This window comes from Podarcis liolepis, assembly GCF_965112155.1.
Source record: "Podarcis liolepis genome assembly, chromosome: 2".
Classification (NCBI taxonomy): domain Eukaryota; kingdom Metazoa; phylum Chordata; class Lepidosauria; order Squamata; family Lacertidae; genus Podarcis; species Podarcis liolepis.
Window position 1 is genome coordinate 111,717,527 of NC_139555.1, and position 13,032 is coordinate 111,730,558.

General features: G+C 47.6%; 1 protein-coding gene across 1 annotated transcript in view; it reads left to right on the top strand.

Annotated features, from left to right (window-relative positions):
* CFB (complement factor B) overlaps window positions 1-12,919 on the top strand; it is a 37,257-nt gene extending 24,338 nt beyond the window's left edge. Inside the window, exons 12-18 of the mRNA XM_083491718.1 lie at window positions 275-392; window positions 1,216-1,366; window positions 2,835-2,914; window positions 4,763-4,881; window positions 8,952-9,084; window positions 10,685-10,734; window positions 12,597-12,919. Of these exons, the coding sequence (XP_083347844.1) occupies window positions 275-392; window positions 1,216-1,366; window positions 2,835-2,914; window positions 4,763-4,881; window positions 8,952-9,084; window positions 10,685-10,734; window positions 12,597-12,779 (834 nt within the window). The 3' untranslated portion in view covers window positions 12,780-12,919. The remainder of the gene's footprint in view (window positions 1-274; window positions 393-1,215; window positions 1,367-2,834; window positions 2,915-4,762; window positions 4,882-8,951; window positions 9,085-10,684; window positions 10,735-12,596) is intronic.
* Window positions 12,920-13,032: the final 113 nt, after the last annotated feature.

Genomic DNA, 13,032 nt, shown 5'->3' on the forward strand with positions numbered 1-13,032 from the left:
CTTGTCTTGAGGGAACTTTTCCACTTTTCCACATTGTAGCTATGAGAACCCTCGCTGCCACCGTTGCGTAGAGAAAAATATCATTAATTTTTTTAGGAAAATCCATGTCAATAATACCCAGTAAATATGCCTCTGGCTTAATGTTAAAGGAGATTCTTAAGATCATTTCGAGTTCTAAATATCTTCCCAGAAAGTTTTGATTTTATTGCATTGCCACCATACATGATAGTGTTGCTCTTACCTGTCTGTTCTGCTTTCCTCTTTCAAATCAAAGCGTGCTGGAAGGGGATTTGAACACTGCAAAGGAGCCCTTGTCTCCGAGTATTATGTCTTGACAGCAGCCCACTGTTTCCCCGTGGTTGAGGAAGCTGGGGACATCACAGTCACGTTAGGTAAGCCAAATTCTCTCAAGCTGGGAAGGACCAGAGTTCCCAGAGGGGGGGTGTGTGTGAGGGAAAACGTGATGTGGTTTCCTCTTGTGCCTTTTTAACAGGAACCAGGTGAGCAGAAAGCAGAGGGCATGTTTTTGATCACTGAAATATACTCGGAGTCGAGAGTGGATTTCATGCTCTTTATTCAGCTCATAGTGGTGAGGAGGAATGAATGTCCCCTCAAAGTATCTGCTTTATATGCATTATTTACACAATGGGCTGCACGTGATTGGCTAATTCCGGAATTCTCCTGTAGGCCAATCAGGTTGTGGATTCACTTCCATCTGGAGCCGGATTGGGTAGCTCCTGCAGACCAATCATACTGCTGCATTGTTCTAGGACCAATCAGAGCCAGTGTGGTGTAGTGGTTAAGAGCGATAGACTCGTAATCTGGGGAACCGGGTTTGCGTCTCCGCTCCTCCACATGCAGCTGCTGGGTGACCTTGGGCCAGTCACACTTCTCTGAAGTCTCTCAGCCCCACTCACCTCACAGAGTGTTTGTTGTGGGGGAGGAAGGGAAAGGAGAATGTCAGCCGCTTTGAGACTCCTGAAGGGGAGTGATAAAGCGGGATATCAAATCCAAATCCAAATCAGACTGTTCTGAATCCTATTGTTCTAGGACCAATCAGACTGCTGCATTTTGGATCCTATTGTTCTAGGACCAATCAGACTGCTGCATTTTGGATCCTATTCAACTCAGTACATAACAATCACCTGGTGACAAGCACTGCAGGCAGCAGCATTTACTGGAACTCTGCATTTAATTCTCATCTTCTCCGTTTAGGTGAGAATCAGCGCTTTGACGTGGCTGCAGTCCGATCGCACCCACTGTACCAGATTGGGAAGCTAAAAGATCGTGGAATCCCTGAATTCTATGATTATGATGTCGCCCTGGTGAAACTCGCCAAAAAAGTCATACCCTCTGTTTCTGCAAGGTGAGGTGGGGAGGGAGAGAAAATGTTGGTTTTCCATTGGGACTCCGATTAAAAGGGAGACACACACCCGTGCCCGAGCGAAATATCTGTGTTCTAGGCCCAAGCAAGAAACAATAAGCAGCAAATAAGCAAGGTTCAGCTGCAGTTTTACAAAACACAAGGGATATGAGATTGTGGTGTAGCATCTTGAAAATGTGTGGTTTTCCAAATATTTAAAAGCAAGCTATTGCTCCTTAATAATAAGTAAATGATAGTAAGTTGTGGTCGGGCTGGATTCTGACACCTTTCATGGGTTAGAGACCTTTACATCTGCTGCTGTGGGCTCTGGTCTGCAAAATCCGCTCCACTTCCCAGTGGGGAGGAGTTGCGGTGGACCGCGTGACCACCCACTCCCCACTGGGGGCGGGGGACGTTGTTAGAGCCCGGCCAGCCAATCCGCTGGCTGGGGGCGTGGCCAGGGCCATTTAAACGGAGGAGCGAGCCAGAGGACTTCCTCTTTGGCTCGCTTCCTCAATCACCCGCCCCCCTCCCTATTTTGCAGGTTAGGCACTGGCCTTGCTATGGACTTTGGTTGGTCGCCATGGTTGTCCGAGGGGCCTGGTAGGAATTTTTCCACTTGGCAAATTGGCACTGGCCACTTGGTTTTCGCCTACCTCGTAGTAATCGTCACCACTTTGTTAGGGTTGCGGTTAGGCATTGTTTGACCTTGTGTGGGGGAGGGGAGGTGTGGCCATCACCTGCCCCTCCATGCTTAAGGGTATTCCGTTAAAGGAACCTGGGGGTGTTGATCTAGTCCGAAGCCTGGGTCAGGGGCTAGGGCCATGACACTACCCCAACGGGAACACCAGGGGGAGCTGGAGTTGGTTCGCATCGACAGGGCGCCCTCTACCGGTGGCTTACCCTTACTGGACTTCCTGCACAGTGCTCAGGAGTCAGATATAGTCAGGTCCAATCAATGCCTAAGCCAATACCGCTCACTTTCTGTAATTTCAATAAAGTTGTGGCCAAAATTTGCCCAATAACATAAACCTAATATCTGTGTCCTTGTGTGAGTTATTTTCAACGAGGGGGTGGCTGCGGGGTCTCGACACGCAACTTGGGCCATAATAATTTTCTCGTCGTTAAGCTTCTGCAAACTTCCTTGCTGTTGTTATTTTGTAGTGAGGGAAATGCACTCTGCACAACCTCAGGAACACTTTTGTCTATTTGCACGTTATGGCCGATCCCCGACATTACCTGCCGATGTCCTATCATCTCTCTGAGGTCTGAGCTCTGGTGCAAATTAATCCTTGGTTGTGAAGCGGGGTATGTCCCACGACCGAGGCAGTGACCAAAGGCAAACAATAGGAAGCTTTTACACTGCCCGAGTAAACTGCAAACAATCCTGATAAGTAGGAACGTTCTAGGTCCTTCTCCAGGGCCGGTGCTGGTGCTCTGCTAACTTCTCTCTGGTGATTCCTCTCCACAGGCCAATCTGCCTCCCCTGTACGGCTGGGACCACCCGGGCTCTGAGGAAGCCCCACCCACAGACCACCTGCAAGAATCATGGTAAGAAGAGCAGGCCTGTTTGCGTGAATGGCCAACCTACTGCAGAGGTACCACAGAGGTGGTACAAGCAGCAGACTTTGTGGCATGCCTAGCAAACAGGATGTGAGCTGGCTTCTGGGGGGGCAGAGTCAGACCTACACTTGTCCCTCTTTCTCCAGCACTGCATTGTTGTCTTCCATAGGCGCCGACTCCATGGAGCCTGAGGGGGCCCGAGCCCCCTCAAAAATTTGTTTGGGGGGGCTCAGCCCCCCCAATAATCTCGGGCGCCCCTCCAGCAGAGCACCGCCGCCGCCCCTCCCCCAGGCCAAAATGCACAGGGTCGGGCTGCATGCCTCCTGCCCTCCCTCCTGAGCAAAAGCTCCACCCAATTTCCTTCGGAGCTGATTAATAGGCACAGCACGCTCTCCCCTATTCGCTCACGAGGAGGCGGCGCCACTTTATCTGCATATTCATGAGCTTATTTATTATTCATGAGCTTTCCCGGGGCCCCCCAATATTTTTTATAAGTCCGCGCCCCTGTTGTCTTCCCTCCAGCTCAGTAGACTAGAGCCAAACCCATCCTAATAACCCAGGGTTGTGTGTGCACACTTGTAATGTAGTGTGGTACACACAGCAGAAGTGACCTGGAAACTGCAACTAATCCAGAATGCGGCAGCTAGACTGGTGACTGGGAACAGCTGCTGAGACCACATAACACCAGTCCTAAAAGACCTACATTGGCTCCCAGTACGTTTCCGACCACAATTCAAAGTGTAGGTGCTGACCTTTAAAGCCCTAAACGGCCTCGGTCCAGTATATCTGAAGGAGTGTCTCCACCCCCATCGTTCAGCCCAGACACTGAGGTTCGGCTCCAAGGGCCTTCTGGTGGTTCCCTCAGTGCGAGAAGTGAGGTTACAGGGAACCAGGCAGAGGGCCTTCTCGGTAGTGGTGCCTGCCCTGTGGAACACCCTCCCATCAGTTGTCAAGGAAATAAACATCTGAAGGCAGCCCTGTATAGGAAAGTTTTTAATGTTTTATGGTTTATTGTACTTTAATATTCTTTTCTGAACTGCCCAGAGTGGCTGGGGCAACCCAGCCACATGGGTGGGGTATAAATTATTACAGTGGTACCTCAGGTTACATACGCTTTAGGTTACATACGCCTCAGGTTTCAGACTCCGCTAACCCAGAAATAGTGCTTCAGGTTAAGAACTTTGCTTCAGGATGAGAACACAAATCGTGCTCTGACGGCGCTGTGACAGCAGCAGGCCCCATTAGCTAAAGTGTTGCTTCAGGTTAAGAACAGTTTCAGGTTAAGAACGGACCTTCGGAACGAATTAAGTACTTACCTCGGGTTAAGTACTTAATTTGTTCTGGAGGTCCTTTCTTAACCTGAAACTGTTCTTAACCTGAGGTACCACTTTAGCTAATAGGGCCTCCTGCTGCTGCCGCGCTATTTCTGTTCTCATCCTGAAGCAAAGTTCTTAACCCGAGGTACTATTTCTGGGTTAGCAGAATCTGTAACCTGAAGCATATGTAACCTGAAGCATATGTAACCCGAGGTACCACTATATTATTATTATTATTATTATTATTATTATTATTATTATTATTATATTCTGTCTCATCCTTGATTTGCCTGGACTTGTGGCAGACTTGCCCCAAAGGTTGGCCACCCATGATCTTGACCCTTGCCGGGTTCTCTCTCTTTTTCCCCTTTTCCCCACCCACCCACCCACCCACAGTTTCTAGCCTTCCCAGTATACCTCCATCATGTTAAGAGGAGCCCCGCTGGATCAAGCCCCTGGGCCCATCTTCTCCTCTTTCAACAGCAGGACCCAACCTCTTTGTGCTCTTTTGTTTCCCCAGAGGAATTGCTCCTGACCATTGGAAACGTCCCGTCGTTTTTTGTGACCGACTGTAAACACGAGTACGAACAGGCCAAGGGGCTGTCTCGCAGGACAGTGAAAATCAGGAATAGTGAAAAGGTGAGAAGGGAGAACTGCGCCAGGATACCCCTTTTTGACCACTAGCAATATTCAGGCGTCTTATAAAAAATATGCAAGAGCAAGAACCCAAGTGATGACTCTCATTTATCCTCAGGACAGAGGTAGCCAATGTTGTCCTCTCCTGTCCCATTAAACTTTAATTAGTTTAATGCTAATCAAATGTCCAGTGCGCTTCCGCTGCGCCTATGTCCCATTACAGCAGAGCATTTCGCACAGCGGCTCAAGAAGGGCTGGAGAGTCAGCATCTTTTCAATAAAGGAACCTTGGAGCAAGCGGTTTGGAACTCAAATAAAAGGTTTATTTACACAAAACAAAAAACCCTGGTGAAGAATCACACATATCAGCAAACACGCCCCAAAAGAAAAGGGGAAGGGGAAAGGAAGGGGGCAAACACACGAGTGAGTTGACTATTTATACAAACTCACATTCCTGGAAGCCTAACGACCTTCAGCTGCTCAGTGATTAGAGCGTCTTGACTAGAGCTTCTTAACCCTTTAATACCAACATCTCCAGACCTTGTTGGAGTCCCAACTCCCATCGGCTGGCATAATGGTCAGATGGTTGGAATTGTGGTCCGTCAACATCAGGAAGCCACCAGATTGGCCACTCCTGCTGTAAGACTCTCCACTTCTGCCATGTGGAATTGTCTCCCTGGAGAGACTCATTGCTGCTTGCCTGTTTTATCTCAACAGGCTTCCTCTGGTTGCAAATTTTAATCGCTGCTGGTTTGCTACGCTTTGTTATTTTAGCCTTGAGTATGGATGTTTTTCTGGGACGCAGGAGGCGCTGTGGGTTAAACCACAGAGCCTAGGACTTGCTGATCAGAAGGTTGGCAGTTCGAATCCCTGCGATGGGGTGAGCTCCTGTTGCTCGGTCCCTGCTCCTGCCAACCTAGCAGTTCATGGACCTGCTCCTGCCAACCTAGTCCATGCAATGCAGGAATCCTTGTCCAATGTAGGACTCAAACCCACTACTGAGTCTTATGCATAAGAGTCTTATGCTCTAGGGACACGGGTGGCGCTGTGGGTTAAACCACAGAGCCTAGGACTTGCCGATCAGAAGGTCGGCAGTTTGAATCCCCGCGACGGGATGAGCTCCCATTGCTCAGTCCCTGCTCCTGCCAACCTAGCAGTTCGAAAGCACACTAGTGCAAGTAGATAAATAGGTACCGCTGTGGCAGGAAGGTGAACGGCGTTTCCGTGCGCTGCTTGGTTCGCCAGAAGCAGCTTAGACATGCTGGCCACATGACCTGGAAGCTGTACGCCGGCTCCCTCGGCCAACCCTAGAGTCGTCCATGACTGGACCTAATGGTCAGGGGTCCCTTTACGGATGTTTTTGTAGATATTTTTGCTCGGCAAAAAAAGCAAAAAAGCAGCGCTGAGCTAGAGCATTTTAAAGCACAGACCCGTGCCTCGAAACACAAAAAGGATTAATGGACTATGCTGAACTGGATAAGATGACAGGGAGGATTTGAAACCGGAGGGATCGGAGATTCTCAGAAGACTGGAGTAAATATGTGAACTATTTGAAAAGCAACTGTAATCAACAGATTACGCTAGCAGGATTGCAATAAGTTTTGTAAGGAGGACTATGCGAAATATTGCAGAGAAAATTTAGGAATAGAAATTATTCGTTAAGGATTATTAAAAAGTAATAGTGAAATTAATGAAATGCAGATTAAGTGATAAAATTGAAAAATCTTCTGACGTAGTTGATGGAAGTCCAAAATATTGTATAAGATAAGAATATATGTTATATGATCTTTGGAAATTATATGCAAAATTTAATTAAAAATTATTATTTTAAAAAAAGAAACACAAAATGTGGCCTGGATAAGCCCTAAGCACCAGTGAGCAGAATTTAATTTTGCTTTCTCTCCAATGTGCTGGTTCCCTTTGGCCTTAAGGGGAAAAAATTATGGAGAAACATAATGTAATCGGACTGTTGATGGGGGGAAAGAAGCATAGTGAGAGCTGGGTGCTAGGGATAATTTGGTGTCTGGAGTCTCTGCTGTCTCCTCTAGGTTGCTTCACTTTGTCCCCACTTCCACGTGCCTAGAAAGGAGGACCCCAAGTGTTTTCCCCTTGCTCTGCTCCTTTGAGGGAAAACCTGCCCTTTAGCAAAAGATCGGGGAAACCCAAGTTGCCATTTGCTCTGGTTGAGCGCTAAAGAGAAGTTTCCTCCCATGGAAAGCCGCAGGACCAGAGGAAATGTGGGAAAGCCCTTGGAATTTTAGCACCTACAATTCCTAATAGAAAAAGCATCTGGTTTTTTAAAAATAAAAGTTATAACTTTTATAACTTTAAAGTAATTTCAAGGGAGGAGAAAAGACAATATACCGTATTTTTCGCCCCATAGGGTGCACCGGCCCATAGGGTGCACCTAGTGGTTTTTTTTGGGGGGGGAATTAAGAAAAAAAATTATTCCCCCCCCCAGGCGTGGGGCTGGGAAGCCCAAGCTTCCCCCGACCCCAGCCCCCAGAACAGGCTGCTATCTGCAAGCCGTGGGAGCCCAGCACGCCCCAGGCTTCGGGATGCAGGCAGCTCTGCGCAAGCCTAGGGAGCCCGGCTTGACTTCCCGTCGGGCTCCCACGGCTTGCAGATAGCTTCCTGAAGCCTGGAGAGCGAGAGGGGTCAGTGTGCACGAAAGCCTGCACTCCCCCTATAGGACACACACATTTCCCCTTCATTTTTGGAGGGGAAAAAGTGCGTCCTATAGGGCAAAAAATATGGTACGTGACAACAGGTGCACGAATGTTGTTAGCCCAGGGATGGAAAGAAGATAAAGTTCCTACTAGAGAAGAATGGCTAATTAAATTGTTGGACTATGCCAAAATGGCAGAACTGACCGGAAAGCTCAGGAACTAGGAAGAGCAAAATAAAAAAAATTCCTTCCAGTAGCACCTTAAAGACCAACTAAGTTAGTTCTTGGTATGAGCTTTCCGTGTGCATGCACACTTCTTCAGATATTCTTCAGGTATCTGAAGAAGTGTGCATGCACACGAAAGCTCATACCAAGAACTAACTTAGTTGGTCTTTAAGGTGCTACTGGAAGGAATTTTTTTATTTTGACTATGGCAGACCAACACGGCTACCTATCTGTAATAGGAAGAGCAAAACTTTAATAAGGAATGGGAAAAACTTTAAATTTACCTTGAAGACCACTGTAAGCAGTTGAAAACACTAGCAAGACTGCAATAACGCTTGTAAATGTAACAAGAACTATGGACATCATGGAGTTATAAAAAACTTGATTGTTGAAAAAAGTTGCAGTAGAAATAAGAAGTAATATTAAACTTTCACTTATACCCCGCCCTTCCCGGTTCAGAAAACCGGGCTCAGGGCGGCTAACAACAAATTTAAAACACTTAATTGTAAAAGCAGCATAAAATACAGTATAAAAACATGAATAACAATAAAATTCAAAGTTCAGAAATCAATTTGGAGAAAATCCATCTAATAAGCATTAGATAATCACCAGGTCTAGCTGGCTGAATTGGTCCTACTTGGTCTAGCGAAGAGGTCAGGGGAGAATTAGCTGTGGGGTTTCAGAGCGGGTAATCTTCATAAAAGGGGAGGGGGAGGGAAGGGAAATAAAAGATCAGGCTGAATGCAAATTAAAGGCCAGGCGGAATAGCTCTGTCTTACAGGCCCGACAGAAGGAGGTTAAATCCTCAAGGGCCCTAGTCTCATGGGACAGAGCATTCCACCAGGTCGGAGCCATCACTGAAAAGGCCCTGGCCCTGGTGGAGGATAGTCTGAGGGCCTGGGACCTCTAAACTATGGTTATTCATGGACCTTAAGGTCAACTGCAGGGCATACCAGGGGAGGCAGTCCCGTAAATACGAGGTAGAAAAGGTTTAACAGCAGAATGCATGGAGTGGGAAGTGGGAAGTCCAGAGATTTGGAGGAATCTTATAACTGTGGATGTGTTGTGGTATTATTTTAATTTTAAATTTGTAAAACCAAATAATTTTTTTGTGTGTGGGGGGGGGGAAATGTGGATACGCCCGACTAGCAGTAAACCCACCTTTCCTCCTCTCCCCTCAGAAAATTGGCTGCGAAGCAGACGCCAAGAAAGCCTCCCAGTACGTAAACGTCACGGACATCTCCCAGGTGGTGACTGAACGCTTCTTATGCACAGGAGGCGCTGACCCTGAAGTGGATCCCAACACTTGCAAAGGTGAGGAACAGCACCTCCTCCTAGGACACCCCAGGAGCCACAGCCAGGGCTGCCTTTGCGGACTTGCTTCGAGTTTCACATTAAGGCTGCGTTGGCAGAAAAACGTGAATTGCTTTTAGGGGGACAGTTCAGGACTTGAACATGCTAGCTTCTTTCCCCAGAGAGTAAAGTCCAGTAAGGATACCCCTCTAGTTGTCTGGGCTCTGCTTCTTCTTGCAGAAGTCTTCTTCTTTGGCGATCACTCGTAGCCGAGTAAGATTGTCTTCCATAAACACGCTTTTAACCATGAGTCTGTAAGTGACTGTGAAGGCCAATTCTGGATCCACACGTCCTTCCACAGTGGGGACATTGGTTTCCAGGTGGGAGCTGATCACGGTGTGGATTTGCCAAGCGTGTCTTCCTCTTAGCACGTTTCTCCCTTGCGTCCCGAGTTCGAGTGTCTTCAAAGCCCATGACCCCTTTGGTAAAGGCTGTTCTCCAACTGGAGCGCTCGCAGGCCAGTGTTTCACGGTTGTCAGTGTTTATACTACTTTTTTTTTTTAGATTTGCCTTGAGAGAGTCTTTGAACCTCTTTTGTTGACCACCAGCGTTACACTTTCCATTTTTAAGTTTGGAATAGAGTAATTACTTTGGAAGATGATAATCAGGCATCTGCACAACATGACCAGTCCAACGAAGTTGCTGTTGAAGAATCATTGCTTTGACACTGGTGATCTTTCCTTCTTCCAGTACACTAGCATTAGTTCGCCTCTCTTCCCAGGCGATGTGTAAAACTTTTCATAGACACTGTTGGTGGTCTTGCGGAAGCAGACAGCTGCCCATGTATATGTTGGGAGAAGCTGCCCCATTGCCCGCGTTGAAGTAAGACCACATATCTAAAGCAGCCTGACATCATTTAACACATTGGTGGCTTCTCCAGAACCCAAAGGGTGCTGAGAGTTGCAAGGAATCCTGTGTTCTCCTCAGAGCGCCAAAATTCTCAGTGGTTTAAGTCAATCCTTTTTCCCAGTCACCCAGCGTGGCTGGGGTAACCCAGTCAGATGAGCAGCATATAAATAATAAATTATTATACTGTGGTGGTGGTAATAATAATAATAATAATAATAATAATAATAATAATAATAATAATAATAATAATAATTTATTATTTATACCCCGCCCATCTGGCTGGGCTTCCCCAGCCACTCTGGGCGGCTTCCAAAAGAATATTAAAATACTGTGATACCTCAGGTTAAGAACGTAATTTGTTCTGGAGGTCCGTTCTTAACCTGAAACTGTTCTTAACCTGAAGCACCACTTTAGCTAACAGGGCCTCCTGCTGCCGCCGCGCGATTTCTGTTCCCACCCTGAAGCCAAGTTCTTAACCTGAGGTACTATTTCTGGGTTAGCGGAGTCTGTAACCTGAAGCGTCTGGAACCCGAGGTACCACTGTATTATTACTCCCAGGGGACTCTGGGAATTGTAGCTCTGGGAGGGGGAGTAGAGGGTCTCCTTAACTACAGCCCCCTCATTGAGTAGAACTGAAACTCTGGTACATGTATATAGCTTCAGACTTGAACACCACACCCCCTCTGATATTTCCCTTTCCTTTTGCTTCCAGGCGACTCTGGTGGTCCCCTCATCATTCCTAAAAGGCAACGTTATATCCAGGTAAGCGTGGACTCCAGCTGGCACCAGGCTTCTCCGCTGGACCCCAAGCCATGCCACCGGTTCCAAATGACTTGCCAGTTCCTGGTGTTCTTTATAGGCAGGGCTTTGTGTTCCCCAATTCTACAGCTGCACCACACAAATGTGGCATGGGGGGCAGCAGAAAAGTAATCGCAAGGCTTGGTTCTCTTTGATAGCACACTCTGGAGGTCAAAGCAGGCTGCACATTCAGCTGTTTCACTTTATCCCATTAGTAGCCTTCCCTTTCTCCCAAAGAAACCCGCTGACGGCAAAGCGATACAGCAGTTAAAAGGTCTAAAAACAATTCCAGTACAGATACAGACCAGCAAAGATCTTTGCTTAGAAGGCTTTCAGTATGTGCTGAAAAAGACAAGAGACAGCTCCTGTCTAATACCGTACTGGCCGAGATATAAGTCACACTGTTCTCCCCAAATTCTGACTGTGAAAAGTTAAAGTGCGGCTTATATTTGTGGATATTTTGCCCCTCCCACTGCAAGAATCTCATGATGTTTTCAGAAAGGAGGGGGCGGAATCTGCTCATTGCTGCTTCCATTTCTGCCCGACTCTGTGGGAGTCTGAGTGTTATCTGTGTAGATATAAGATGACGGCATAACGATCTAACACTCACGCAGTCCAGAAGCCTCCTTTAGCTTTAGTTTATATAAAAAAATTCCTTCCAGTAGCACCTTAAAGACCAACTAAGTTAGTTCTTGGTATGAGCTTTCGTGTGCATGCACACTTCTTCAGAAACACAGAAGAAGTGTATCTGAAGAAGTGTGCATGCACACGAAAGCTCATACCAAGAACTAACTTAGTTGGTCTTTAAGGTGCTACTGGAAGGAATTTTTTTATTTTGACTATGGCAGACCAACACGGCTACCTATCTGTAACTTTAGTTTATAGTTTATTTTAGTTTGCAGTAGCTGTAAAAGAATAAAGAAGTTAAGCCGTCATTCGTGTAATTCAGACTCTGCTGTGCTCTGCTGACTTTGGCGCTCACAGCTCAAAGTTGTGAGTCCGTTGCACTTAGACCTGCTCTCCCGCAGTGGAAGGTCTCTGGAAGTGCTTTCCAGCTCACCTGGCCCAGTTGGGCCAGAAGAGGTTGAGCCCAGTCGTTGGCACCGGCTCAAAGGCGAAGCTGACAATATCCACAACATTACAAAAAGCCCAATATTGCTGCTGAAACAGACATACAGTGAACCCCACTCCCTCGCAGGGGTGGCAAGTGGGCGGCCGCTGGTGCTGCCACTTCACGCTTCCTGCTGTGCTCCTCCGTTGTCATGGAGGGGGGGTTTCCCGCCCGCTGCCGAGAGCGGCGGGACTGTGAGTGCCACCGGGGGCTGCCACAGCAGCGCTGCCATGCAATCCTCCTCTGCCTGCCTCACCACTGTTAATGGAGTGGGGGGCACCCGCCTGGCGCAGTGTGAGGCGAGCTATGCGCCCCCTGCAGAATGTCTCTTCTTGCCCAGCCACTGTTTGGGGGGGGTGCCCCGCCTGGGGGGGGGGACAGCGGGTTGCAGTGGCAGGTATTGTGTTTTTTTCTCTCCCCCCCCCCTTGAATTTTAAAGATGCGGCTTATATTCAGGCCAATACAGTGGTACCTCAGGTTAAGAATTTAATTCGTTCTGGAGGTCTGTTCTTAACCTGAGGTACCACATTAGCTAATGGGGCCTCTGGCTGCCGCTGCACGATTTCTGTTCTCATCCTGAGGTAAATTTCTTAACCCGAGGTACTTTTTCTGGGTTAGCGGAGTCTGTAACCTGAAGCGTCTGTAACCCGAGGTACCACTGTATATGGCTGGCTGGTAGTCTCACTCCAGCCTCTTCTTTTTTTCCCCCCTGCAGGTGGGCGTGATCAGCTGGGGCGTGGTTGACGTTTGTAGAAACAGGAAACTGCCTGTCTGCGAAACTGGCCACAATCGCCACGACGGGTCCCCTTCCTATGCCAGGGATTTTCACATCAACCTCTTCAAGGTCTTGCCTTGGCTCAGGGAAGAGCTCCGGGACGAAGGACTGGATTTCCTGTAGACTCTTCTCCCCGATTCCTACCCACCCCCTTCCACCTCGCACCTGGGGTGGTTTGTGTAAATAGAACGCGTATCTTGAAATCCTGTAAAGTGAATGCAGTTTTAACAATTGTATATTAAATTCCATTGTGCGAAGAAAAAGGATAAATAGCTCTCTTCTGTGATACTGGTGTCTTTCGGATAGCTGTGAGTATTTCACCCCAGTTACGAGTTTATATCCGATTAGACTTCAGCAATCTCACAATCCCAAGCTT